Source organism: Oratosquilla oratoria, chromosome 44 (genome assembly GCF_046742065.1).
Source record: "Oratosquilla oratoria isolate Oo_2021 chromosome 44, ASM4674206v1, whole genome shotgun sequence".
Classification (NCBI taxonomy): Eukaryota; Metazoa; Arthropoda; class Malacostraca; order Stomatopoda; family Squillidae; genus Oratosquilla; species Oratosquilla oratoria.
In genome coordinates this window covers 14,809,577-14,836,464 of record NC_134820.1, presented here as the reverse complement: position 1 = coordinate 14,836,464, position 26,888 = coordinate 14,809,577, and the positions used below count along the sequence as shown (strand labels likewise).

At 36.8% G+C, this 26,888-nt stretch overlaps 1 protein-coding gene across 3 annotated transcripts in view; it reads left to right on the top strand.

Annotated features, from left to right (window-relative positions):
• LOC143022156 (failed axon connections homolog) overlaps positions 1-21,617 on the top strand; it is a 40,103-nt gene extending 18,486 nt beyond the window's left edge. For all 3 annotated transcript variants that reach the window (XM_076180209.1, XM_076180208.1, XM_076180207.1), the window contains exons 6-8: positions 5,691-5,807; positions 6,612-6,729; positions 17,634-21,617. In XM_076180209.1, coding sequence (XP_076036324.1) covers positions 5,691-5,807; positions 6,612-6,729; positions 17,634-17,676 — 278 coding nt within the window. In that variant the 3' untranslated portion in view covers positions 17,677-21,617. The remainder of the gene's footprint in view (positions 1-5,690; positions 5,808-6,611; positions 6,730-17,633) is intronic.
• The last annotated feature ends 5,271 nt before the right edge of the window (positions 21,618-26,888 follow it).

The following is a 26,888-nucleotide window of genomic DNA, read 5'->3' as shown; positions in this document are numbered from 1 at the left end:
CTCATATATATATATATATATACATATATATATATATATATATACATATATATACATATATATATGTATGTATATATATATTCATATATACACATATATATACATATATACATATATATATATATGAATATATATGTATATATTATAATTATCATTATTATTATTATTATTATTATTATTATTATTATTATTATTATTATTATTATTATTATTACTATTATTATTACTATTATTATTATTAATCTTATTACTATTATTATTGTTATTATTATTATTATCATAATTATTAATAATATTAATATTATTATTATTATTATTATTATTATTATTATTATTATTATTATTATTATTATTATTATTTTATTATTATTATTATTACTATTGTTATTATTATCATTACTGTTATTATTATTAACATCATTATTGTTATTGTTATTATCATTATTATCATCATTATTTTTATATTAATATTATTGTTATTGTCGTTATTATTATTATTATTATTATTATCATCGGAATTTAAAGTATATACAGGCAGTAAGTCTTCTAATACACAAATTTGGTTGAAGGTGATGCTGTTTTCTGCATTAATAATTTTCTTGGAGATACTTTCTAAAGATCTCACTAATCGCCTTGTAGCAGGGTCTACATTCTGTAGAACTCGTGCGTAGGTGGACATATTCTCCGATCCGGATTTCGGCTCAACTGAGCCTTCTTCAGGGAGTGTGTCAAATGTCATCAAAGTGCGATATTTGACCACGCGAAATTATTTGACTAGGGGAGATCACATGATAGATTGAAAATTATGCATAAATTATCTCCTCATGCTTCTGGCCTACCCTGTGTTCTCATACTGGGTAGCGCTAATAAATCAAGTGCCTGTATATTCAAGTTGGGGTTTTTATCCTTGATATAAAGGGCCTCGATTATCTTTAACTTTCTCGGGTCCATGCAGGTTTCCAAGATTTTCGTGTTCTGTTCTAATTCTTCTCGTGTGATGTGGTATCCATGTGATGCCAAAGCATGGTTCTTTGGGGCTCCTGTGTATTTGTGTCCAACCAGTCTGGATTCCAGCTTCATAGTCGTCATGCCTATGTACGAGGAAGGAAGGGCTTCGCAGTTCCCTTTTGTACATTTATACTCGTATATGACATGAAACTTTTTCAGCTCATTCCTCTCTTGGCGGGTGTTGTTTTGGAGAAGCAGATCGAAAGTTTCCTTACTTTTATAATAGATGATAAGTTTGATAGAAGTGTTGTCATTCATAGGTTTTAAGTTTCTTTTGACGATGTCTTTGATGGTCTTTTCATCTTCTTTATAAGCTGTAGAAAAGTGTGACTTGTATAAAAGTTTTATTTCTTCTTGGTTTGGAGTATTGTTGAAGTTGGTGTACCATTTGTTTAAGATATATTTTCGGTAACTTTATTAATTTCTTTGTTGTTGAAGCCGTTATTTACTAGTAACTGGGTAGTGCGTTCCAGTTCTTGGTGGACTTTTGACCAGGTATCACAGTGCGTGAGTGCTCGGCGGACATAAGCTCCAATGGTAGATTGCTTATATCGATTGGGGCACTCACTGTTTCCGTTGAGACATTGGCCTCCATTGGAAGGCTTCGTGTAGACATTGGTGGTGAAATTATGTCTACTTTGGGTAACAAAGACATCAAGGAAGGGCATGGAGTTACCCACACTGTGTTCAGTTGTGAATTTTAGAGGAATGAGCTGAAAAAGTCTCATGTCATATACGAGTATAAATGTACAAAAGGGAACTGCGAAGCCCTTCCTTCCTCGTACATAGGCATGACGACTATGAAGCTGGAATCCAGACTGGTTGGACACAAATACACAGGAGCCCCAAAGAACCATGCTTTGGCATCACATGGATACCACATCACACGAGAAGAATTAGAACAGAACACGAAAATCTTGGAAACCTGCATGGACCCGAGAAAGTTAAAGATAATCGAGGCCCTTTATATCAAGGATAAAAACCCCAACTTCAATATACAGGCACTTGATTTATTAGCGCTACCCAGTATGAGAACACAGGGTAGGCCAAAAGTATGAGGAGATAATGTATGCATAATTTTCAATCTATCATGTGATCTCCCCTAGTCAAATAATTTCGCGTGGTCAAATATCGCACTTTGATGACATTTGACACATTCCCCTAGTAACACCTCATCTCAAACACATTGAAACTCCTTCTCTCTTCTCTTAAGTTCCATGTTTCTGCCCCATACAGTGCTGTTGGCACAATCACTCCTTCATACAGTCTCCTCTTAGCATCCATTCCCAAATGTCTATTCCTCATTACACTCTCCAATCCACCAAGTCATTTACTTGCTTCTCTCAATCTACATTCTGCCTCCACCTTCACTCCACCCCTTCTTCCAGTCGCTCTCCCTTAATGCTCACTTCCAGTCTACTGCCACCTTCACCCCTTGTACATCTCATCACCTTACTTTTACCCACATTTATCTTTAGCTTTCTTCTATCACATACTCTCCCAAACTCTGTCACCAACTTCCTCAATCCCTCCTCCGATCCTGCCACAAGCGCAGTGTCGTCAGCAAACAACAGCTGGCTCACCTCCCACTTTTCTCCATTTTCTTTAACCATCTCCAATCCCTGACCCACTACCCTTGCATTTACCTCTCGCACTACCCCATCCATATATAAGTTGAACAGCCAGGGCGACATAACGCATCCTTGACGAAGTCCCACCTTTACCTCGAACCACTCACTCTCTCCATTTCTAATCCTGACACAAGCTCTACTACTCTCATAAAAACTCTTGACAGCTCCTAGAAGCTTTCCTTCTATCCCATATATCTGCATAACCTCCCACAGTGCCTTTCTGTCTACCCTATCGTAAGCCTTTTCCAGATCCATAAAAGCCAAAAAAACATCCTTCCCCTTTCCTATAGCTTTCTCACATATTTGTCTTACCACAAAGATCTGATCTACACAACCTCTACCCGTCCTAAATCCACACTGTTCCTCACCAATTACTCCCTCTGTTCCTCTCCTAATCCTCTCAATCAAGATCCTCCCATAAGCCTTCCCAACTACACTTAACAAGCTAATCCCTCTGAAACTACTACATTCACACTTGTCCCCTTTTCCCTTGTAAAGAGGAACTATACAGGCACTCCTCCAGTCCTCCGGCACTCTACCCACTCTCCAGCAAACATTAAATAACATCACCAACCAGTCCACCATCACTGTACCTCCCTTTTTTTAGATATTGTGCATGGCATCCATCCAGACCAGGTGCCTTACCTGCTTTCATCATCTTAACAACTGCCTTCACTTCATTCTTCCTTATTTCTCCTCCATTTTCCTCACTCATCACGGTCATTTTCTTAGCATTTCCCACTGCAACTATCTTTCCCTCCCTATCCTCCTTCACATTTAGCAACTCCCTAAAATATTCTGCCCATCTTCCCCTTACTGCCTTCTCTTCCATTATCATCTCTCCATCTGCACCTTTTACCTTTTCTTCTCTACTTGATTCGCCTCCTCTTTCTCTCTTAACTTCTTTCCAAAACATCTTTTTATTACTTTCAAAATTTTCTGTCATACTCTTACCCCAGTTCACATCTGCTCTCCTCTTTGCCTCCTTTACCTTTTGCTTTACTTCTCTTTTCTTTTCTTTGTACCTCTCATATGACTCCCTCGTCCTATTTTGTAACCAATCTGTGAAAGCTTGCTTCTTCTCTTCTACAACCTTCTTTGTTTCCTCATCCCACCATTCACTACCCTTCCTTCTATTTCCTCCTGTCCTTCTTGTTCCACACACCATCCTTGCACACTTTATGACTCCCTCCTTGAACCATCCCCATTCCTCCTCCACACCTAGCTCTACTCTATCCTTCACTCCCTCCCACTCCTCCTTCAGCTTCTTCTTGTACTCCTTCTCCTTTTCCTCTTCATTTAAAGAGTTCACTCTAAGCACCTCCCTACCTTTTGTCCCTTTCCTCTTTCTCCATCTATTCTCCACTCTCAACTTACCTTCCACCAAAAAATGATCTGATATTCCCCCACCCTTAGCACATGTACATCCTTAACTCTTCCTATCATAATCCTATTTACCACTACATAATCCATCAACGCTCTATCTACCACCCTTCCATCCACCACCCTCTCCCATGTGTACTTATGCTTGACTTTCTTCCGAAACACTGTATTTGCTATCATCAACTCTCTTTCTAGACACATTTCCACCATCAACTCTCCACTACGATTCTTTCCTGGAACTCCACATTTCCCAACCACTCCATCAATTGGACCATTTCCTACCCTAGCATTAAGGTCTCCCAGTACTATTACATTGACATTTCTCCCTAAATCCTCTATGCACTCATTTAAATCTATCCAAAAAGCCTCCCTTTCTTCTACACTCTTCTCACTTACAAAGACCCACATCTCCTTTCCCAGTTTCACCTTCATCCACATTATCCTTGAGGAAACCTCCTTCCACTCCACTACACGTTTACCTATCTCTTCACTTACTAGAATAGCCACCCCTTCCCTCCCTCGCCCTCTCTTCACTCCTGATAACCTCCCACTTACACTCCCAATCTTACACTCACCCTTCCCTTTCAACTTAGTTTCACTCAAAGCCAACACATCCATCTTTCTTCTCACAAACATACTACCTATCTCTTCCCATTTACTCTCATCTGTACCACATCCACGCACATCAAAAGACCCAAACCTTAGGGTGCTGGTCGGAAAACTCCCAGACCCTCTTATGCCTTTACTTTTTCGTTTAGGAACGTCCCCTGCAGGGCCACAAGGAGAAGGATGCCCAGTCCCAATCCCCGTCCCTTTCTTCTCGCCTCTTACGATCCAAGTGGAAATACTTGGGGGCAGTATTAATAATAACAATAATAATAATAATAATAATAATAATAATAATAATAATAATAATAATAATAATAATAATAATAATAATAATAATAATAATAATAATAATAATAATAATAATAATAATAATAATGATAATAATAACAATAATAATAATGATAATAATAATAACAATAATAGTAATAAAATAATAATCTAATAATAACAATAACAATAATACTAATGATAATAATAATAATGGTAATGATAATGGTAATAATGATAATAATAATAATAATAATAATAATAATGATAATAAAAGTAATAATAATTATATTATTAATAATGATAATAATAATAATAATGATAATAATAATAATAATGATAATAATAATAATGTAATAATGATAATAATAATGATAATAATAATAATAGTAATAATAGTAATAATAATGATAATAGTAATGATAATGATAATAATAATAATAATAATAATAATGATAATAATAATAATAATAATAGTAATAATAATAATAATAATAATAATGATAATAATAATAATAATAATAATAGTAATAATAATGATAATAATAATGAAATAAGGATAATAATGATAGTAATAATAGTAACAATATTAATAATAATAATAATAATAATAATAATAATAATAATAATAATAATAATAATGATAATAATAATAATAATAATAATAATAATAATAATAATAATAATAATAATAATAATAATAATAATAATAATAATAATAATAACGATGATGATAATAATGATAATGATGATGATGATAATGATTAATATTACAATTTCACGTCCTTATAGGAGATGAACCCTTCTTCGGGGGGAAGAATCCTTGCACTGCCGACTGCGCCCTCTTCGGCCAGCTGGCGCAGTTGCGCTGGAACGCACCGGGCTCTCATTATGAGGCTCTTCTTTCTGGTAAATACCTCTGATGTCTGTAGCTTACGCAAAATTCTACTGCATGGGTGGAGTTTTTTCCTATAGAACCCTGAATTTTTACGATATCCCACCCCATCCACTTCAGTTAAACTGTCACATCTTCTCATTAGTATTTCTCTAGAACCCTAAGAATATACAATGTTTCAACTCACTCTATTTGATTCAAAATATTACTTCCAAGGAGTGCTTTCCTATAAAGCCATGAGAATACACAATTGTTCTTATTTCTAATTGAGGGGAAATGTTAATTTGTTTAAGGACTTGAATAATGTAAAAGAGAATTTTACGAATGAAATTGAGCAAATTGTCTTGGGGGATATTTGACTGAAAACAATGAGTTCTCAGATTTTGGATGAAATGTCACTCATCTCGATTAACTCATTTCATTACTATTGACGACCTGCACCATTGTTGTGGCTCTAACCTTGAGATATTATATATATTTAGATACATATATATATATATATATATATATATATATATATATATATATATATATGTGTGTGTGTGTGTGTGTGTGTGTGTGTGTGTGTGTGTGTACGTGTGTGTGTGTGTGCGTGAGTGTGTGTGTGTGTGTGTGTGTGTGTGTAAGGGGGAAAAGCCTTTGTATATGTACAGTATGTATATATATATATATATATATATATATATATATATATATATAAATATATATATAGATATATACACACTCATATAGCTATATATATATATATATATATATATAGATATATATATATATATATATATATGTATACATATGTTTATTTATTTTTATCTTGACAGTAGCCTGCCCCAACCTGCAAGCATACTGTGACCGAATGAAGTCGACTCTGTTCCCAGACTGGAATTCGCTCCTCCACCCGCCCTTACCCTCCGCCTCCGTCAGGACAAGCACTTTATCGTAAGTGAGGCAATCAGAATTCGTAGGCAGGATGTTGAACAAACAGAATTGTGCGTGGGTGAGTTGTGAAATGATGAAGTGGATGCATTAGGGAAGAAAGGGCAGAACTGCTGGGGAAGTAGAGATGCAACGTCCTCAAGGTTAGTACAGTTAGTGAAAAAGATATGTGAGACGGGAGTTAAAGTGATGAAGATTTCTTTCCCCTTGTCTAGCTATTTCGCATTGTGAAAAATGACGCAATGTAAATAAGAAAATAAGAAGATAGTCATATAAACACGCATATAGACTTTCCCACACCGATTGATTTACGCACATGATTGTTGTGGTGCCAAACATCTGCCCTGTAGATTTCAAGATGTAGACACATTTGCTTAGAATTTGATTTAAGATAATTGATTTTTAGTGATTGTCATGGTGGTGGATCCTACATCCATTAGAAGGATGTCATGCAGCTTAAGCACTTAAAGAGTTCAAAACAACTATTATTTGAGTAGTAAAAGAAAAAGAGACGTGGGATATTGTGAGTTTAGAGTTTAAACTTATTCTTGTAAAACTTATTGACTGTAGTTAAAGACACACACACAAGTACGAACACACACATATACGTACACAAACACATGTGGAAAAAATTCCATGTCCTAATGAGATTTCAAATTAGATATTTAGGAGAGCAGAGAACAATTAGCAGACAAAATTCATTACATAATTGTGTGCTCAATGGAAGAAGAATTAGTACCACAGGATTAGAAAAGGTCATAGTACTGGTTCATAAAGAAGGAAGTATAGCGGAGTCACTGAGCTACAGACTAATGTCCCTTACCAGCATAAACGCAATGTTAAATGAGATAACTGTAAAAAGGATTAACATTTTGGCAGATAACCAATTAGATTTTAGAGCTGGAAAATCATGTGTCTCATACATGCCAAGCTTTTACTGAAGAGCAGGTGATGTGTTTTGTTTAGCATTTACAGTATTTTGCATTTTTAGGCATTAAAGTTTAATTTCCATAATTCCATGAAAACGTTGTCGAGATTTTGTAGCATTTTGCAGTAACCATTTTGTGTTCATTTCATGAGCTTTGGACAATCTATAAACATGTTAGCATAGCTTGATATACGTTCCACCATATCATTTCCGTATATCAAGACCATTACGAGTGCCAGGACTTACACTTTTGTGACTAGGATGGTCATCGCTCTCCATCCTGATTTCTTATCCTTCACTACTGTTTCCATGTACAGTGAGTCCTCCTTATACAGTAATTCTTCATCCGGTAAATTCACATACATACATATATATATATATACCAAGGCTTTTTCCCCCTTACAAGGGAGGTAGCCTTTTTCTTTTTGGCTACCTCCCTTGTAAGGGGGGAAAAGCCTGGGTATGTATGTATGTATGTATGTATGTATGTATGTATGTATGTATGTATGTGAATTTACCGGATAAAGAATTACTGTATAAGAAGGACTCACTGTACCTGTCTTTCAGGAAATATTTTATCTATTCAAGGAGCCTACCTCTAAGTCCTTCAGTATGCTCCACTTTGATCAAGAATCTATTATGAGGTAATTTATCAAGTGTTTTCTCCCGATCCAAGTGCTATATGATCCACGCAACCCTCGCTTGTGCAGCACATGAACCACTCTTCTGTAAAAACTTACTAGATTTGATAGACATGTTTTTCCATCTCTAAGACTAAATTGTTTATCCGCCAGAGTGTTTTTTTCTTCCTCGGTGTATTTAACTCATTTATAGTACCTTTTGCATTTTTTCTCAACTTCACCATCTCTCCTTACTCCCTTATGAACTGGGGTAATACCAGCTCTTTCCCATTTTTGTTGCTCTATCTCTTTCTTCAGAGATAACAAAATTAGATTACGAAGCTTGTCCGCCATCCTTAAGTATCCAATTTGAGCTACCATCAGGCCTTGTAGACTCATGTATACTTTTTCTTGTATTTGTTGCATTTCCAGTACTTCCACATTTATTACATGCAACACAATATTGCCTTTTACAGGAATTTATTTTTCTATTACAAAATAATTTTCTTTAGTGAAAACAGAATGGAAACTTCTTTTCATTATTTCAGTCTGTGTTCTTGCTTCATATTTTCCATCTATGGTCAATCTATTTTTTTCCCTTTGTCTCAACTTACCAGACAAACCTAGAAAAGTGTTGAGACTCATCTTTTCATTTGTCAGTGATAACATTATCAAAGTTCTCTTACTCTCTACGGATTCTCGTGTAATCATTTCTAGGCCTTTTGTATCTTTCATTAGTCTTTATGTTTCTTCTTCACTTTTGTCATGCCACATCTCTGCTTCCTTGGTTATTTCACATTTTTAAACCATCCATGAAACCAAGTTGACCCTTGACACATATTTGTCCACAAATAAGTTATATATACTTAATATTTGTAATTTTTCTCAGCCTCATTAGCATTTGTGAACTCCCTTAAGTTAAAAAATCAAGTACAGAAAAGTTGCCTTCTCAAAATTGTATCCACCTGCCTAATTCATTTCAAGACTCTATATTCTTTCATCAACTGGAGCATATGTTACTCAAAGACTCAGTAATGTCAGGTTCCTTGGTTAATAGCCACTTCAAGTCTTGAGAAATCCTTTTCTACTCTTACTCATGACATTTCTTTTACCCATTGGATAATTGTATTTTCCATTGTACTATTTAATATGGTATAACTCCTGGAATATTCATTACCCGTGTCTCTTATCCTTCCTGATTTATCTCCTTGCAATCCAAGTCTCTTTTTGTTTATATTTTCTCTTTTTTCAATATATATATATATATATATATATATATATATATATATATATATATATATACATACATATATACATACATATATACATATATATATATATATATATATACATATATATATATATACGTATGTATATATATATTGTCACGTCCCTAGCGTGAATAGAATCCTGCAGTTGTGCAGTGTCACGCCCTTGTGTGAATGAATTATCTTGTTTGCAATTTTAAGGCATGACTTGCGTGAATATGATGTGTACTGTATATCTTAATATGTATTGTATTCCATAATGTATAAATATGTATTTCTTGAAATATTAAACATTGCGTAATACCCGTCTGCTGGAGCGCGCCCCTTTACGTATTATCAGATAATGCTAAGCTCAGAAACGTATCATAATTTGGCAGGAAAACTCACTCTGCTTTCCCATCAGCTGAAGATTTTTAAACTACCACTTTGCGGACGTTTTGCCATACTTGAAACGTCGGCTCCCATTCCTTGGGGGTATAAAAGGGCGATGCAGAGAGCGACCCAAACAGAGGCCAGAGAAGCAGATACCAGGGAGACCAGAGACAGCTTCAGAACGAGAAAAAAAAAGGGAAGACAAGAAAAGAAACAGACACCTAAGGCCCATCTGAATCTACGTAGAAATTGTTCTACATTTGTCGATTACAACTCTGCTAAACAAGTCATTTGGATCACAACTATTGCCCGTCTCCACTCGAAGTGTTTTCCCAAATAGTTTCGGACATCTCCAGATTGCTGCTGGACTTCGAGCAACTTGGCATTGTCTCTGTGTTATTTTCTCAATTATGAAGCAGCATCCAATATCTGACGTGTTCCCGACTACCAGAAGCTTCACCTACCAGAAGAACTACCAGAAGCTTCCACTACCAGAAGTTATCTTACATAATCTTCACGTCAAACTACCTATTTGTCCCCAGAGACCGTTGGTGCGACCTCAGCAACCGGCATCAAGACTAGTCTACACCATAATCAAGACCACGTTTCGCCCACCTATTTTTACCTGCTGCAAACAAAAACACACTCAAAAGTTACTTGGTATTTTAACATGTTCGTGTAATAATATCAAATTTCAACGAAGAGTTTAATTATCCTGCCTGAACTCTGTCGTCCGTCCGAACTGCCCACGGCCTTATTCTTTTTATTGATTTTTCTTTTCTTTTCGTTTAGCGACTAGTCTGGCCCATATGTGGGTCGTGACAAGAAATTTGGCGACCCTTGCCAGGACGAAAAGAGAATTCAGGTAGTGATTAAACTGCTCGTTGGAATTACATATTTGTGGAAAAATGTCTTTCGAAAAACAGTTTGTGGAGAATCCCTCCATTGAGATGTTAGAAGATGCCACTAAAGCTCAATTAGTAAACATTGCCACTGAGTACAATCTAGAGCTCGATGCTAGGAGAAAAAAGAATGATCTTTTTCAAGGGTTAGTTCAACTTTTAGATAGGGATGCCTTAAGTTATATTCACGTTGTTCAAAAGATAGATGCACAAATCATGTTAAGAACATTAGAGATAGAGGCGGAAATTGAAAGATTCAAAGTTGAGGCACGAATCGCAGTGGAAAAAATTTAGGCTGACAAGGAGGTAGAGTTAACTCGCATCCAGGCTGGAATTAAACCTACCATTAAGAGGGAAGCGGAATCGTTCGAGGTTTCTAAGTACACAAGTCATCCCCCAACAAATTCAGAAGATGAACCAGAGGTTTTCTTTGAACAAACAGAAAAGATTCTGAACCAATTAGGAGTAGATAGGAATTGTTGGAATTTACTCGCCCAGGCAAAGTGCGTAGGTAGAGCTCAAAAAGTGTATCTCTAAACGAATATGATAACGTAAAAATGCACGTCCTAACCGCACATGAACTTACTCCGGATACTCATAGATTAAAATTTAGAAAATTCAAAAAGTCTCCACAAGATACATATACAGAATTTAGTTCCCAGATGGCTAGGTATGGAGATAGGGGGCTGAAAGCCACAAACACAGGCTCGTTTGATAATCTAAGAGAAGTAATGTGGTTAGAGAAATTTAAGAAACAACTTGATCAAGACCTTAGGATTCATCTTGAGAAAAGAAATCCTTCTGATCTAATTAGAGCTGCCAAAACGGTGGATGAATATACACTCATTCATCACACACACACACAAAAAAAAAGACCTGAAACAAACAAAACATACTACACCCAAAAACTCATAGCCAACACAACACTCTCAGTCCTTTTAAAGGAGAAATGAGGTCAGCAAACAAGAAACAATTTAAAGGACAGTTTCATGATGATAGGCATTATCAAACGACCTATCCCAGATATAATTTCCGCAGCCCTACTCCAACATGCATTTATTGCCACAAAATTAGACAGTTTCTCTGAATGTAGGAAAAGGCCCAATAATCAGACTCGTTCTCAACCAGTTTAAAATAATTCCCCGGTCCAACTAGCTATTGTAGCCCAGCTAGGACCAATTCACAAAGTAAATCGTCCTCCCAAAATATGTCCAAACCAACTTCCTTATCACAAGTTGAGACGGAATCTTCAACTCCCGTCCTATACCACAATTCACCAATTGAACTGAAAACCGTACCACTCCCCCGTTTTGCTCCTTTTGTAATGAAAGGAACTATATCTAATTTCTGTAATATTAAGTCATAACCCATCTCCGTCCTTAGAGATACAGGGGCTATTCAAATTCTCGTGTTGGCTGACACATTACCAAATCCCTCTGAGTCTTACTTGAATCAGGATGTCATTATAGACACCGTAGCAGGAATTAGAAAACTCCCATTTCACAAAGTATATTTAAAAACTGACATAGTCAAGGGAGATCTAGTTGTATCTGCAAATTACGAAATACCAGTAGTCGACATTCAACTATTGTCAAATGACCTAGCAGGTAGGAAGGTAAATTCCCCTTTGTCAATAATGACACCATTATTGATGAGACTTCGCTAGAAGATCCATCCATTTATTCTGTATGTGCTGCAACTAGGTCTCAAACCAGAAAACAAAGTGCTGTACAAAACGTTCACACTTCACAAGACAACACACAGATAGTACACGTGCCGAGGACATAGAATCCTTGGGTATTGATACACTCTTCCTGGAAAACTGTAATGCTGCTTCCACTCCAAATACTTCCCTTTCTACTGTGACTAGGGAATCATTAATTAAAGGCCAGAAAGAGGATGAAACCCTTTCTTCCCTTTGGGATCAATGTGTGACCAAAACACAATCCGAGACATTATCTCGATGTTATTACCTTGAACAAAGTATCTTAATGCGCAAATGGTTAGCGCCTAATGTCCCGCTGGACCAGTTTTGGCAAGACAAACATCAAATTGCCATTCCCACAGGCATGGGACCACAACTGCAGTTAGCCCATGACACTCCTTTGGTAACCACCAAGGAGTCTGAAAAACAATGGGACACATCACTAAACATTTCAGAAAAGATGTATCACGTTACTGGAAACACTGTCACACGTGTCAGACGGTAGACAAATCAAATCAACCCGTTCTTAAAGCACCCTTACAACCTATTCCTGCTATGGGAGAACCCTTCTCCAAAATTATCATAGATTGCGTAGGACCGTTACCTCCTTCAAAGAAAGGACACAAGTTCTTGTTGACAATCATGTGTCTCAGTACCAGATTCCCCGAAGCAATTCCACTGAGAAACATTAGGTCTCAAACTGTTGTGAAGGAATTAATCAATTATTTGCCTTTGGTGGGCTCCCCCAAAGAGATACAAAGTGACCAAAACACAAACTTTGAGTCAAACCAGTTTGAACAGAACTTGAAAGGATTAGGAGTGCACCATATTATCTCTGCCTCTTACTACCCTCAATTACAAGGTACATTAGGGAGATTCCATGGCACGCTAAAGTCTATGCTCATAAAGTATGTTTTAGAAAACGGTCCTGACTGGGAAGAAGGATTACCTTTATTACTACTTGTAGCCAGATCTTCCAAACAAGACAGCACAGGCTATAGTCCAGCCGAACTAATTTTTGGTCATGAAGTCAGAGGACCCCTTAAAGTATTGAAAGATAGTTGCCTTACTCTTGATTCCTCTGTCTCAACCACTGTACCTGTAGAATGTTAGAAAGATGAAAAACAGCTTAGAACTTAGCCAAGAAAAAATTTACTCAGGCTCAAGAGAAGATGAAGAGAAAGTATAATAAAAAGACAAAAGAGTTTCATCCAGGTGATGAAGTCCTCCTATATCTACCTATACCAGGAGATTCTCTTCAGAGTAGGTTTCAAGGACCATACACCATCAAGGAGAAAGTAAGCCCTTTGAATTATATTATAGAAACTCCAGCGAGGCGAAAGAAATTTAGGAAGTGCCATATAAACTCACTGAAATTATTTCATTCCAACAAAGCCGTCTTGGCTAATGTAATCAAGGAAGACAAACGAATACTATTTACCACATCCTGATCTACCATTGCAGAACTCCGTAGCTTTGATTAATTTAGAGAAAAAAGTAGAACAGTTAGGCTACGATAAGCAGCAAGATGTCGTAAGATTAGTTCGGCATTACTCACAGTTATTTTCCGATGTTCCGAGGCAAAACTTAGATGTAATGCATGACATCGAACTAACCTCTACCAGACCCTATAAAAAAAAAAAAAAACTTTCAGGTTAAATCCCGAAAAAATAGTGTCCTTAGACCTGAAGTGGAGTCTACTACTACATGGGCTAATAAAACCATCCTCCAGTCCTTGAACTGCCCCCTGTTTACTAGTGCCAAAACCAGGAGGGAAACATAGATTAGTAGTAGTTTATAGGAAGTTGAATGAGATAACAAGAGCAGATGCTTATCCGCTTCCTAGGATTGACGATCTAATAGATGATACTGACTCTTCTAAATTTGTCACTACCATAGATTTACTAAAAGATCATTATCAAATACAAATACACCCCGATGTTCAAGACAAAATAGCCTTTGTAACACTAGATGTATTATTTCAGTTTAAAGTTCTTTCTTTTTGCTTAAGGAATGCTCCTGCTATCTTCCAGAGAATGGTTAATAAGATTATTTCAGGCATAAGAAGAGTTAAATCATATCTATATGACGTGGTGATGTTTAGCGACACTTGGGAACAGCATCCAAATATGTGGCATGAGTTCTTTGAGAGAGTCGACAAGGCTAACCAAACCACCAATTTAGAAAAAAAAAGTCATTTCGCACATGCCCAAGTATCTTACTTAGGATTCAAAGAAGGTGAGACTGAAATATTCCCTTTAGCAGCTAAAGTTCAAACCATTAGAGAACTCTCTACACCCACGAATAGAAAAGAGATAAAGACGATTCCTAGGAAAGGTAGGTTGCCATAGAAAATTCTGTCCAAAATTCTCTAATATTGCAGAACCATAGACAGATTTGTTGAGAAAAGAACGAAAGATCGTTTGGACAGAACATTGCCAGAAAGCTTTTCAAAAATAGAAATTAATTGTTATTAATGACCCTGTCCTGAAAAGCCCAGATTCATCCAAAACCTTCCACTTGTTCACAGACGCAAGTGATATTGCTTTAGAAGTAATGCAAATGCAAGAAACCAATGGAATATTGTATGATACAACTTATTTCAGTAAGAAATTTGATCACAATCAACGTAACTATGCCACAATCGAAAAAGAATGTTTGGTAGTTGTGACAGCATTACAGCATTTTGAACCATATTTACATCCATCTTTACCCATTCATTTACACCATGTAAAAGGATCAGATAACGTACTTGCCGATTCCCTATCTAGAATCAATTTAAAAGGGTGAGGATGTCACGTCCTTAGCGTGAATAATCCTGTGGTTGTGCTGTGTCACGCCCTTGTTTGAACAGTTTCCTGTTTGTAATTTTAAGACATGCCTTGCGTGAATATGATGCGTAACATATATTTTAAATTGTATTATATTCCATAATGTATAAATGTGTATTTCTTGATATATTAAACATTCCGCAATACCCGTCTGTTGGAGCGCACCCTCTTATGTATTATCAGACGACGCCAAGCTCAGAAACGTATCATAATTTGGCAGGAAAACTCACTCTGCTTTCCCATCTTTAAACTACCACTTTACGGACGTTTTGCTACATTTGAAACGTCGGCTCCCATTCTCGGGGGCAATACAGAGAGCGACCCAGGTCGAGACCAGAGAAGCAGAGACCAAAGAGACCAAAAAGACCAGAGACAGCTCCAGAACGAGAAAATAACCGAGAAGACAAGAAAAGAAGCAGACGCCCATGGCCCATCTAAATCTACGTAGAAATTATTCTACGTTCGTCGATTACGACATCTCCGAACTGCGCACGGTCTAAACTTTTTTTTCGCTACTAGCCTGGCCCATAGATGGGTCATGACAATCTATATAGATTACAAGAGGAGAGATGTATTTACAAGAACGTTTGATAATCTATGCTACATCATTCCACGCCCTCGTCTCAGCCTTTCCTTCGCTTGATATTACCTAATTCATTTAATGTCCTTTTTATAGGTGTTATCATCCCGCTTTCCGTTTTATCTTTTCTATCCCGTTTCCAGCCTGTGTATCTACTGCCTCATTTGTAAGTCTACATTTCCTGATAGTATGATTTCTATTAAGCAAAGAATATTGCTTTATTTAACATTAGGTAATCCACTTATCTCCGATTCCTAGCAGTGACTGGTACCTAGCCCAAACAGTCCAAGCGTATAGGGCAAAGCTAACGGCTTCAGACCCAGCTACGCACCTCCTTTTGACCTAGTTAATAGTAAACCATACATTTGCTCATGCAACTTTTATTATATTTTTATTTATTTATTTATTTATTTATTTATTTATTTATTTATTTATTTATTTATTTATTTATTTATTTATTTATTTATTTATTTATTTATTTATTTATCTATTTATTCCTATGCAGATTTGCTCTCTTTGTTTCTTCAATATTACATTATTTCTGGTGTAAAACCTTAAAAAAAACTCTTTTTCATTTATATTCTTAACCTTTGCTTTCTTTACAAACTATCTTGTTATATCTATCTTCTTCAAGTGAATTTTTTCTAATCTAAATATTCTTAAGTTTGTCTTTATCTGCAAACTTTCAAGACCTGTTAATTACTTCGTTTGATTTATGATAAATCTTATTTTCAATTTGCGCATTCCTTTTTTGATGTGGTAACCAAACTTCATCTTCAGTTTGGTGATGTACATCTGAATCATCTCCTTGAATTATAGATGTAATTTTCTAGCCTTTTGCAGTCCTTGGTTCTTCATTTCTTATCCACGAATCTGGTTTTCCATCAAGCCTACTTCATTGATATATCGTTTCTTTTCGATAATTTTCCTTGCAAGAGATTCTATCTTTATTAGGATTTTCACTCTGTGAGCTCTTATTTTTTTCCTGAATTATCATTCAACCTTTTTGGTTTTTTCATTATTCAACTTTGCTTTATTAGATTTGGTCTGTTATAATTTTCCTGCATTTATTTGGTATATAGTTTGAATCGTCATTCAGCTGTCTACTTTATATAGTTTATTCTCTATTTACAATAAACATCCTGAGACTTCATATTCTAATTTCGTTTTGATGTCATGAACTCTGGAATCTTGTTTGATGATTTCTTTCACTATCATTACCTCTAAAATGTCTCACCTCTTTGTCTCTTTTTGTAATCTAGGATATCGTTCCTGCATTTATCTTCATTATTTATTTTTCTCAATGTCTGAGTTATCAAACATTCTTAACCTTTTTAAAATCAATCTCTTGTTTACTGTTAATATCAATCACTGACTTCTGACGACGATACATTTTGTCTTTGTTTTCACCAGATGTTCTATTCTGATCAACACATTCCAAATTAAATGCCCTTTCTTTGCTACGGGTTCCATGATCTACTCATGATCAAGTCAATCTCTGCCACGAATTACACCTTTCCTGTACCTTGTAAATGATGTGGACATTCTACAAAGGCTAAATAATCCTGTCCTCCAAGAGACACCCAGATAAGTCCATGTACGGTCTAGTGTGTTCTTGCGTGCAGGCGTGCGCGTATGAGTATTTGTGCGTGAAGTACAACAATACTAATTAAAAACCTAGTAAAGTTTTTTTATTTCTAGGTTGGACAATCACCTGCACTCCGAGCTGATTAAAACCCCGTGATTCGTGAAGATGCACTCAACACCGAACAGCCCATTGCTGAGAATCTGAACGGAAGAAGATTCTACAGTTAGACAGATGTTTAACATTATGCCATCTTATTGTCCACACCTGACACCCCCCCCCACTCCAACAAAAAATAAAGTGTAACCTATTCTTCAGAAAAACCATTAAGAGTTCAAAATGTTCACAATTATTTCGGTATGTTTTATACAGTATATTGAATCACTAGAGTGCATATTTACTTGTTCAGGGACACTGAAATCATGAATGGGATATTCAAGACGGAGAAGTGAAGTTAGCTGAAATGAGTTCGAAAGTTCATAGTCTATATACTTTTTTTCCAAATACATCTTAGAAATCGCCAGCTAAAGTTTACACTGGATTAGAATTAAAAACATTTTAGATAACGTCACTTTACTTCCCACGAACCTGCAGTTATTACTACTGGTAATATATGGTTAATTTAGAATTTCTAGCAACAAATAGTGAGTGAAATGATATGGAGGAGCTTAGCAGCATGAAACATAGTCGAAGACATACCTCCCATCATAAATTTCATTTACATCCTATCCGTTCTAAAGCTGGCCGTTATAAAAGACCGTTTATGTCTCTCACATACTTCGCCCACTATCCCCAAAACAGGGTTTCTCAACAATTTTTTCCCTTACAGAACCCCTCAAGTAATGTTCATGTCTCAGGGAACCCCTATATGAAAATTACTATTTCTCTCTTTGTTGGTTTGTTTATCTTTCGCAAATTTAAAACCCAAAGTAAACACAATCACTATAAATAACATTTCCAACCATCGTCTCGGGGATCGATCCAAGACCCAACGAAATGCCTAACCAATAGGAGCTTTTGTAGTAATGGACCCTAGAGTTGACCTAATCCCCGAAGAATCGAGGTTGACTGCAACTGCCGTCCATACCTTCGTTTTACAGTCGACACGTTACCAATTACACCATAAGAAAGATTACACTGGTCAACAACATTTATTAGAATACCTGTCCCACAAGCATAAGGAGGTGAATTTGTAGATTTTTTCTGCTGATTTCAAATATGTTTTCAGAAATTTTCTATCAGGCATAGTTTTCCTGTGATAGCACATTAGAATTCAAACAATTATAATTAATAAATGAGGCTGATATTTCAATGAAACTTACCTTTAAAATGTAGAAATGTATGATTTTCGAGTGTGTTTTGCTTCTGAGAGATCTCTTTTTAGTGTCCAACATTAATCAGCCAACATTAAAGAGCTCCACTCCCCTTGATACCGGGTTTCTATGTTCAGAATGTCCTTGTGAAACCTCTCACCGTGCTCGACACTGACGGCACCAAGATTTGCAGGGAAAAAATACAAGTGAGAGTCTAGGAAGTGGATTTTTAGGCTCATATTGCATCCCAAGGCCTTGTAGGATGTCAATAGCTCTTTTACGATTTCAGAATAGTTATTTGCTTTGTGATTCCCCAAAAACTCTGCGCAAACTTTCTTAAATGACAGCCATGCAGCTTTTTCAAGATCATTTAGCTCTTCATCAAAATTCTGGTCTCTCATCAGCTCCCTAATCTGTGGTCCAACAAAAATACCTTCTTTGATTTTTGCGTCACTTACTCTAGGAAACTTATTTTTCAAATATGTGAATCCCTTGCCAGTTCTATCCATACCTTTAACAAAAATTTTCATCAACCCTAGCTTAATATGCAAAGGAGGCAGATAAATTTTCTCTGAATCAACAAGAGGAGGATTGACAACATTCTTCTCTCCTGGGGTCAGAGATCGTTTCGGCCACACATTCTTTTCATAATGATTTTTCTTATCCCGACTGTCCCACTCACAGAGAAAGCAACAAAACTTTGTGTAACCCAGCTGCATTCCAAGTAAAAGTGCCACAACCTTTAGGTCACCACAAACATTCCCTTTATGTTCTTCATAATTCATTTTTTGCAATAGAAGATTTATACTCTCATATGTTTCCCTCATGTTAGCTGCACGGGCCAGAGGGACAAAAGAAAACTTATTTCCGCTGTGGAACAAAACAGCTTTCAGGCTTACTTTTGAAGAGTCAATAAACAAGCGCCACTCATCTCTGTCATATCTATGGTTAAGTTCCTCCATAACGGACTAGACTATACATCATTGCAAAACACCACACCATTCTCAAGTGAGAAAAACCTAGAAGCAAGAAGTTCAGGTTGCTTTTTCGACAAGTTTAGATCCCGCACAAGATCATTCAGATATCCTTGACTCAATAAATGTGGTTCACTTGAAGAACAGATTGGCTGAAAGTGCATGTCTTCTCTTTCTTTTTCCATAACCTCCTCACTTGACTCATCATCACTTAGTTCCATTTGTTTTGGTGGGTCGGGTACAGGAAAGTCTTGACTGTGAGGTACTGATCTCATACCAGATGATAAATTAGGATATTTTACAATATGCTTGGATGTTGGTGTTATACCTTTTATATTTGTAATGCAGAAGTAGGAATCTGAGTATGATCTTTTGGTTCTCTCCAAACCATAGGGATGGCAAAAGGCAAATGGCGTGAACCTTGCGCCCATGCAGTGAGAAGCCTGACACAGGTTACACAACACACATGAGGGGCCCAGCTTTTATCCTGGTCCCCTACTTTGCAGCCAAAATAATGTTTATAAAACTTTTTAATCAATGGCGTGAAACACCGTTTTTGTGACTTGAATGTCAATACACCACAAGCAAAGAAAAAAATGTATGGGTGGTTTATACAGTTTCCTGGCATTGTGAAGGCAAATGGAGGCTACGCTACAGTATAATATCACAAAATTATTGCCACACAAATGCGCACTACATAACCTCACACCAACACTTCAAAAACAGTCCTGCCAAACGTATAACAATCTCACGCAGTGTTGCCAAACTCAGCGTTGACAACTGCTTATTTGAAATTTATCCCACGTAACACACGTAACATAACATACCGTGGAACAGAAAAAATGTGGGTGATGAAAAAAGTTAGACATTATTATTATTATTATTATCATTATTATTATTATCATTCTGTATGCAAAAACATATATGATACAGCTATTTTTTTCCTTGGAACAAATTCTTTGTTGACCAGTGTTATTTGTATGATATCGTTGTGACAAGAATATGTTCATCTTCCCCTAAAAGAGCAGATATCTAGGGATGCCTTAATACATATCTTTAAAATACTGAATTGATAACATCAGAATAGAAGTAAATATGTTTGCACTAAATAAAAAATGAATAAATAAGAAATAATGGCCGCAAGCTTTCAGGATGTACACTTGACCTAGAAGTAAAAGGCTATTTCACTCTCCCTGTCATCATGGAATGAAATAAATTTCCTGCTGAGGTTTCTATAATATATTCCGAGACTTTAATATTCAGTTGGATAAACACCTGACCAGAATGGTGTTTGATATTTGTTTACTCCTGTATTATGTCTTTTCCTGGATCCGAAGTTGCCAAGGATTTGTCTGTATGCTAATGCCACAGTCATCCACTACATGAAAGTTTCTCTATGATTTCGTAAATTCCCTAACATCGAAAAAGCGGATCATTGTGTTATATCTTGGGCTGTAGATCCACGGCCACAAGCACTGACACATCCGGTGACTTCAGATATGTAATTGAATTTATACGTGTTGTCCTGGTACAATTTCGCTCGTAAGTATCTACCTATTGGAATGCAATGTGTAGAATTAATCACTAATCGTAAGCAACAAAAGTTATATTTGTGTTTTTTTCATCTGGGATGGATGTCAGAACTGTTGGCGGAGTTTATATATTGTAGAAAGTGTTTAGCTACAAGGTGGACTTCGATTTTTTTTTCTTGGCGAGAGAAAAATCATGGGCACCATGACTAGTGATTTCATCTTTCTATTATCGGAAGTTTGTATAATAATTCGTTTTGCCAAATACATTCATTATTGTGTTCCATTATGTTTCATTGTGCAACATACCAACACATTTTTGTCCTCCTGGTTCCAGACGCCACATGTCCCAGATGTTCACGCTACAATAATGACACGGAACACTATTTCTTCAGCTGGTCCATATTCACACAACACACACGAGGTTATAACGTTTCCTCTCTGACAGATCTATCTGCCATCCTAGGGACCATTGCCAAATACCTTGGAGTCACAGATTTCCTGCAGAAGAAAACTAGCATTATAGAATGAATAAATACCAGTATGCTTATCACAGGATCTGTGATTGGAACAAATGTGAAGTATGATATAAGAGCGAGAATATATACAATATCAGTCCCTTTGTTACTAAAAATGTTATCCAGAGCTGAATAAAATAGCCTGGCAGGAACAAGAAAAAAATGAGAGAGACACTAGCACAAATGAAGTTACCAGGTTTTTAGAAGACCAAGATTTTTGGGGAGAGAAACTGAGTACAAACGATTAACGATGCCACGATGAGTTGCAACGATCTTCTTGGGTTGACCCTTTTCAACCAGTGGTGTATTTTATGAATATTGTTCTGGTTAATGCTGGAGCATGATTTTATGTCATCAGTGATTTCATTTAATCAGACGAATTTACCTTCCTGCGCATCGTCTGCTACGCAGCACACAGGTATTCGTGAAGAGTATGGAGCTTCACGGACTAAGTGCAGAGCTCCCAAATATATGTCATCTGCTCTCCAAAGATATATGAAGGCCAGGAAGGAATAATAAAGTGTCAGCTATAAGCAAACGACTACGTGCATTAGCCATCCATAAACAAGGACATAGAAGACATTACACAATACTGTCTTATCTACCAGGACAACGTACAGTTATATCAATAGTCTGCATTGAGTCAATGGCTGTTCGTGGTGGTGATGGACGACCTGAGGGAGTCGACTGAAAAGGAAGACTTCGGGGAGCTGTATTACAACGAATTTCAGGTAATGGTACACTAAAAGGAAGACCTACAGCGATGAATATTAGAATGGCATGAGTGTTTAGAGATGAGAGGACTGAAAGTAAAAACGGGAAAGACGGAGACGTTGGATACATGTAATAGTGGACGCGCACATAAGACAGCTAAGGCAAATGGACAGATCTAAGTATCTTGGAACAAAGGTGGACAGCACGGGAGGAGTGGAACAGAAAATGAGGAATTAGATGAGAACAGGATTGTCAAGATAGAAGTCAGAAATGTAATATACAACAAAAAAGATGCCGTTAAAGGATATCAAGGCAGTTGTGCCAATTGTGGAGACGACAAAGGAGATACGTCTGACATGGTGTGGTCATGTTTTAAGGATGAAGGAAGATAACCTGTGAAAGCAATATGAAGGGAGACGATCAAGAGGAAGACAAAGATTTAGGTGGAAGGACGGATTTGAGAAAGACGTGAAACTATTTGGCCTGAATGAAGAGGGTGTAGAGAACAGAAGCCTTTGGCAACAACATATAAAAGCAGCCGACCCCAGTAGAGACCAAAGCGAAGGCTATCACTTCAAGATTCGTGTTACAGAAGATACTAATCCACTGCATAAGTGCATTAATTCGTAGGGAGGCTGTAATATATTTTTCCCTCAGAGTACGGTGCACCGATAATGAAATACACTAATAGTGTGAAGAATTCAGTACTTTTGTTAGACTGGTATTCCACCACATTGTTGGTGTATCACCCTAAGGGAGACTCTAAGAGGTATTGACCCAGTGATGATATTCCTAACTCTGAGGAATCCAAGTGCCGCAAAACTACTACATGGACGGAAGACCAGGTGAAAACCACCGATACATATACCATTCAGTTATGGAAAGAGAGAGACATCCAAACCGAACAATTCCAGAGGAAACAAGACACCCAAAAATTATATCATAACCGACTTGCATCATCTTTGGCCCAGCCCCAGGTGAGTCAGACCATGAGGACTGAGGATCGCAACAGCAGGTGTTGGAATCCTAAAACTATCGTTGGCAAATGTCCAGAGACACGTTCCTATCTGGTCAGAACGTCCGATAACTCAGTACTGCGGAGGAATAAGAGACATATTAGGGATATTTAAACCAGCAAAAGTCAGTCCACACCGAAGGTGAAGTCTTAATCAGTGAAGGTCAGTCCATACTGCAGGTGAAAGTCACAACCCAACCCACAGTAAAACCATATCAGTTTCCTTCATATTGACCTACCAGAGGTCTCTGAGGCCTCGGTCGGGATATCAGGAACAAGCCCGAGCCCAGTCAGTGCCCCCAGGACCATTAGTAGATGTCCTTGCTACTTCCTGGACCACCTATGAGAGGGCAAGTCTGAATACCAGGTGGACCAGGTCTGGACGTATGGTAAAGAAACCAAAAAGAATCAATATGTGTAACCGTTAATGGTTGCGATTATATAAGGTGGGCTTAATGTGGGCGAGGTAAACTCCAAACAGGAGTTTCTTCTATTTATTAAAAACAATCTGGGGCAAAATACAGTAAGTGCTGGGCCTTGATTGGGCACACCTGCATCTGGTAGGCCCTTGACCTGGCCAGCTCTGGCCGTCTGGTAGGTTCTCGACCTAACCAGCTCTGGCTGTCTTGGCGACATAGGTGTCCGCTAATAAAGGGGGTTAGTGGGTTGTCGTATTGACACGTGTTTCTAGGCATTGGAGTTAGTTCTACTTATGGGGGTTAGTCGTATGGTTGGTGGGTATGGTTAAACATGGTATGTATATGTTAGCTTACGGGTAATGTAATTAGGGTAAGTATAATAAAGGGGGTTCAATGTGTTTCTCTGGTGACATTAGGCATCTTTGTGTAGAGAAATCCTGTTGTCTGAGTTAGTGTTGGGTTAGGCGCTGTGGTAAGATGTTTTGTTCAAGGGAAAGCGAAGTCAGCACGAGGGGAGCCCGCTGAAGGCGAGGGGTCTGTCGCATACGTGTTGATCACAGGGATGCCGTTTTGTGGGAATTTCCCACAAATTTGTGGGAGAAATTTGCTCACATGGGATGTTTTGTGGGAGGACTACACCTCGATATATGTGGGATTTTTGTGTGGATATTTTGCATTTTTGTTGGAGGTCTCATGGGAATTTTTATTTTTGTGGAATTTTTATGGGATATCAAGTAAATGTTAAAATAATAGTAATAATAATAGTGCAAAAGTACATACACAGCTAAACAAGGCAAGACACCCCGTCAATTTTAAAAAACCCGGTATGTATCAGCCAACTATCAACAGAAACGGTTATATCTGGCCCTGGCCTGGCCGGGTATTGGTATTGGTGTTCTCATAAATTCGTATTTCGTAAGCAGTGTTGCCACTCCTTGTGTTTTCCTTGTAGATCTAGTATTTTTTGTTTTGATCTTGGAGTCTTGTAGTTTTTTTTTCTGAAAACACCACTAATCTTGTAGTTTTTCATTAACCAAGATAAAAATGTGACAAGTGCCTTAGATTTGTATATAAATAGGCACTGGTGAGGAAATTAAGACTACCGAATATCGATTATATTCTAGCTAAGTCTATCCTAATACGAAAAACATCATATCTAATCTTTATCGCTTAATGTCTAGTTATATGATGTATGTATACGTACAGAACCTATAGAGTTAAAGAAGGAGAACGTTTTGCACGTCTCACGGGACCGCAAGCGTGATTTCACATAGGCCGTGTGAGAGAGGACAGTGGAGAGTAGGACCAACGTGCAGAACGAATTACGAAATTTGAATTGAGTGGGCAGTAAAACTCGGACGTACCAAACGTAGACTTTAAGTGACGACAAACAGTTTACATAAAGTAGGTGGACAGGAACAATTAATTGTCAGGACAGTCAGTTTTGGATTGGTTTTCGTCAACATCCACACAGGATTGGTTTTCGTCAACATCCCGGACTCGGAGTTTGCTGAACTTCCCTCAGGCTTAGTTTGAACTTTGAAGATAGCGGCGATAGACAGTCGAAAAAAAAAAAAAAAAATTGTGATAAATTCTAAAGTTTGTTAGTTCGACTTCGATCACAGCAGTCGACACGGACAATCCCACAATAGACTAGTCCTACTATTATCTATTCTACCAAGAATGAGTACACTTAATGATAAGAAATACATGCAACGATATCGTTCTGTATGGGAGAATGGTCAGAGATTTAAAGGTAAGAATTTGAGATAGGTTTCTGTAACATCTTACATCTTAAAATTTGCCCATGAAGCCAGTATTATTGTATGCAGTCTTGCGGGTACTTTTATAGTAATCACATATTGCAAAGTAAAAAGTACATACCTGACTTGAATCTCAAATTTCTGCATCCTCGTGTAGTCACTTCTCAAATCAAGAATTCTGTTGCAACTATTGCTCCCAGGTACAGATCTATAGTCAGAGATATAAATGAACTAGAAAATGAATGGGGTGTACTTAACCTTGAGCAATGGCCAAAATCATGTTTGGAAAGCAGTGTTGCATTTTGGGCAGAGGATAAAAAACTAGATTCTGCAGGTAACCGGAAGTTCCCTAATATTTCTGCCTTCACCTTGGTATTATTGTCTTTGGCTTTCTCAAATGCAAATGTGGAAAGGGTATTTTTGGTTATGAACATCGTGCACTCAAAAGTAAGGAACAAATTTAGTGTACGATCTGTTGAGGCTATTCTGCAAATTAGGTATGGCTCTTCTCTTCAAGGGTCATCTGTGTTGACTTTATTCCCACTGAAGACATGTTAAAGAACTTTTTTGCTAAGGCTGAAGAAAAAATACGAGAAAATCAAGACATTGTTTATTTGGAAGTAGACAGAATGAAATTGTATTTTGGAAACCATTTTTTTTTTTTAATAATAATTTCAATGCAGTTTTAGAGGAAATCATTAAAACTTTATTTCAATGTAAAAGACAATACTTTATTTTTATTCTGAATTATATCTTTCATACAAAAGTAAACTTAAGTTACTGTAACTTTCAACCTATCATGTTTAAACTGCTTACCATTATTTTTGTGTAGTATTTTATTAAATATTTGTTGCAATGAACTTATTTGTGTTTATAATAATTCCTTCTTTTTTGTGGAAAAAAATGTGGGAATTCAGATTTCCTATTGGGAATTTTGTGGGAAAAAACTCACTAATTTGTGGGAACTGGCATAGATCACAGTGGCAACACTGGTGGATCACGTGTTTGGTTAGTAATGGTTACATATGTGACTACAAGTACATTATATTAGAAAGTAAGAATATAGAAATTATATAAATTACGTCTCAACTTTGAATATTTTCAAATGAGATAAATGTAGAAAATT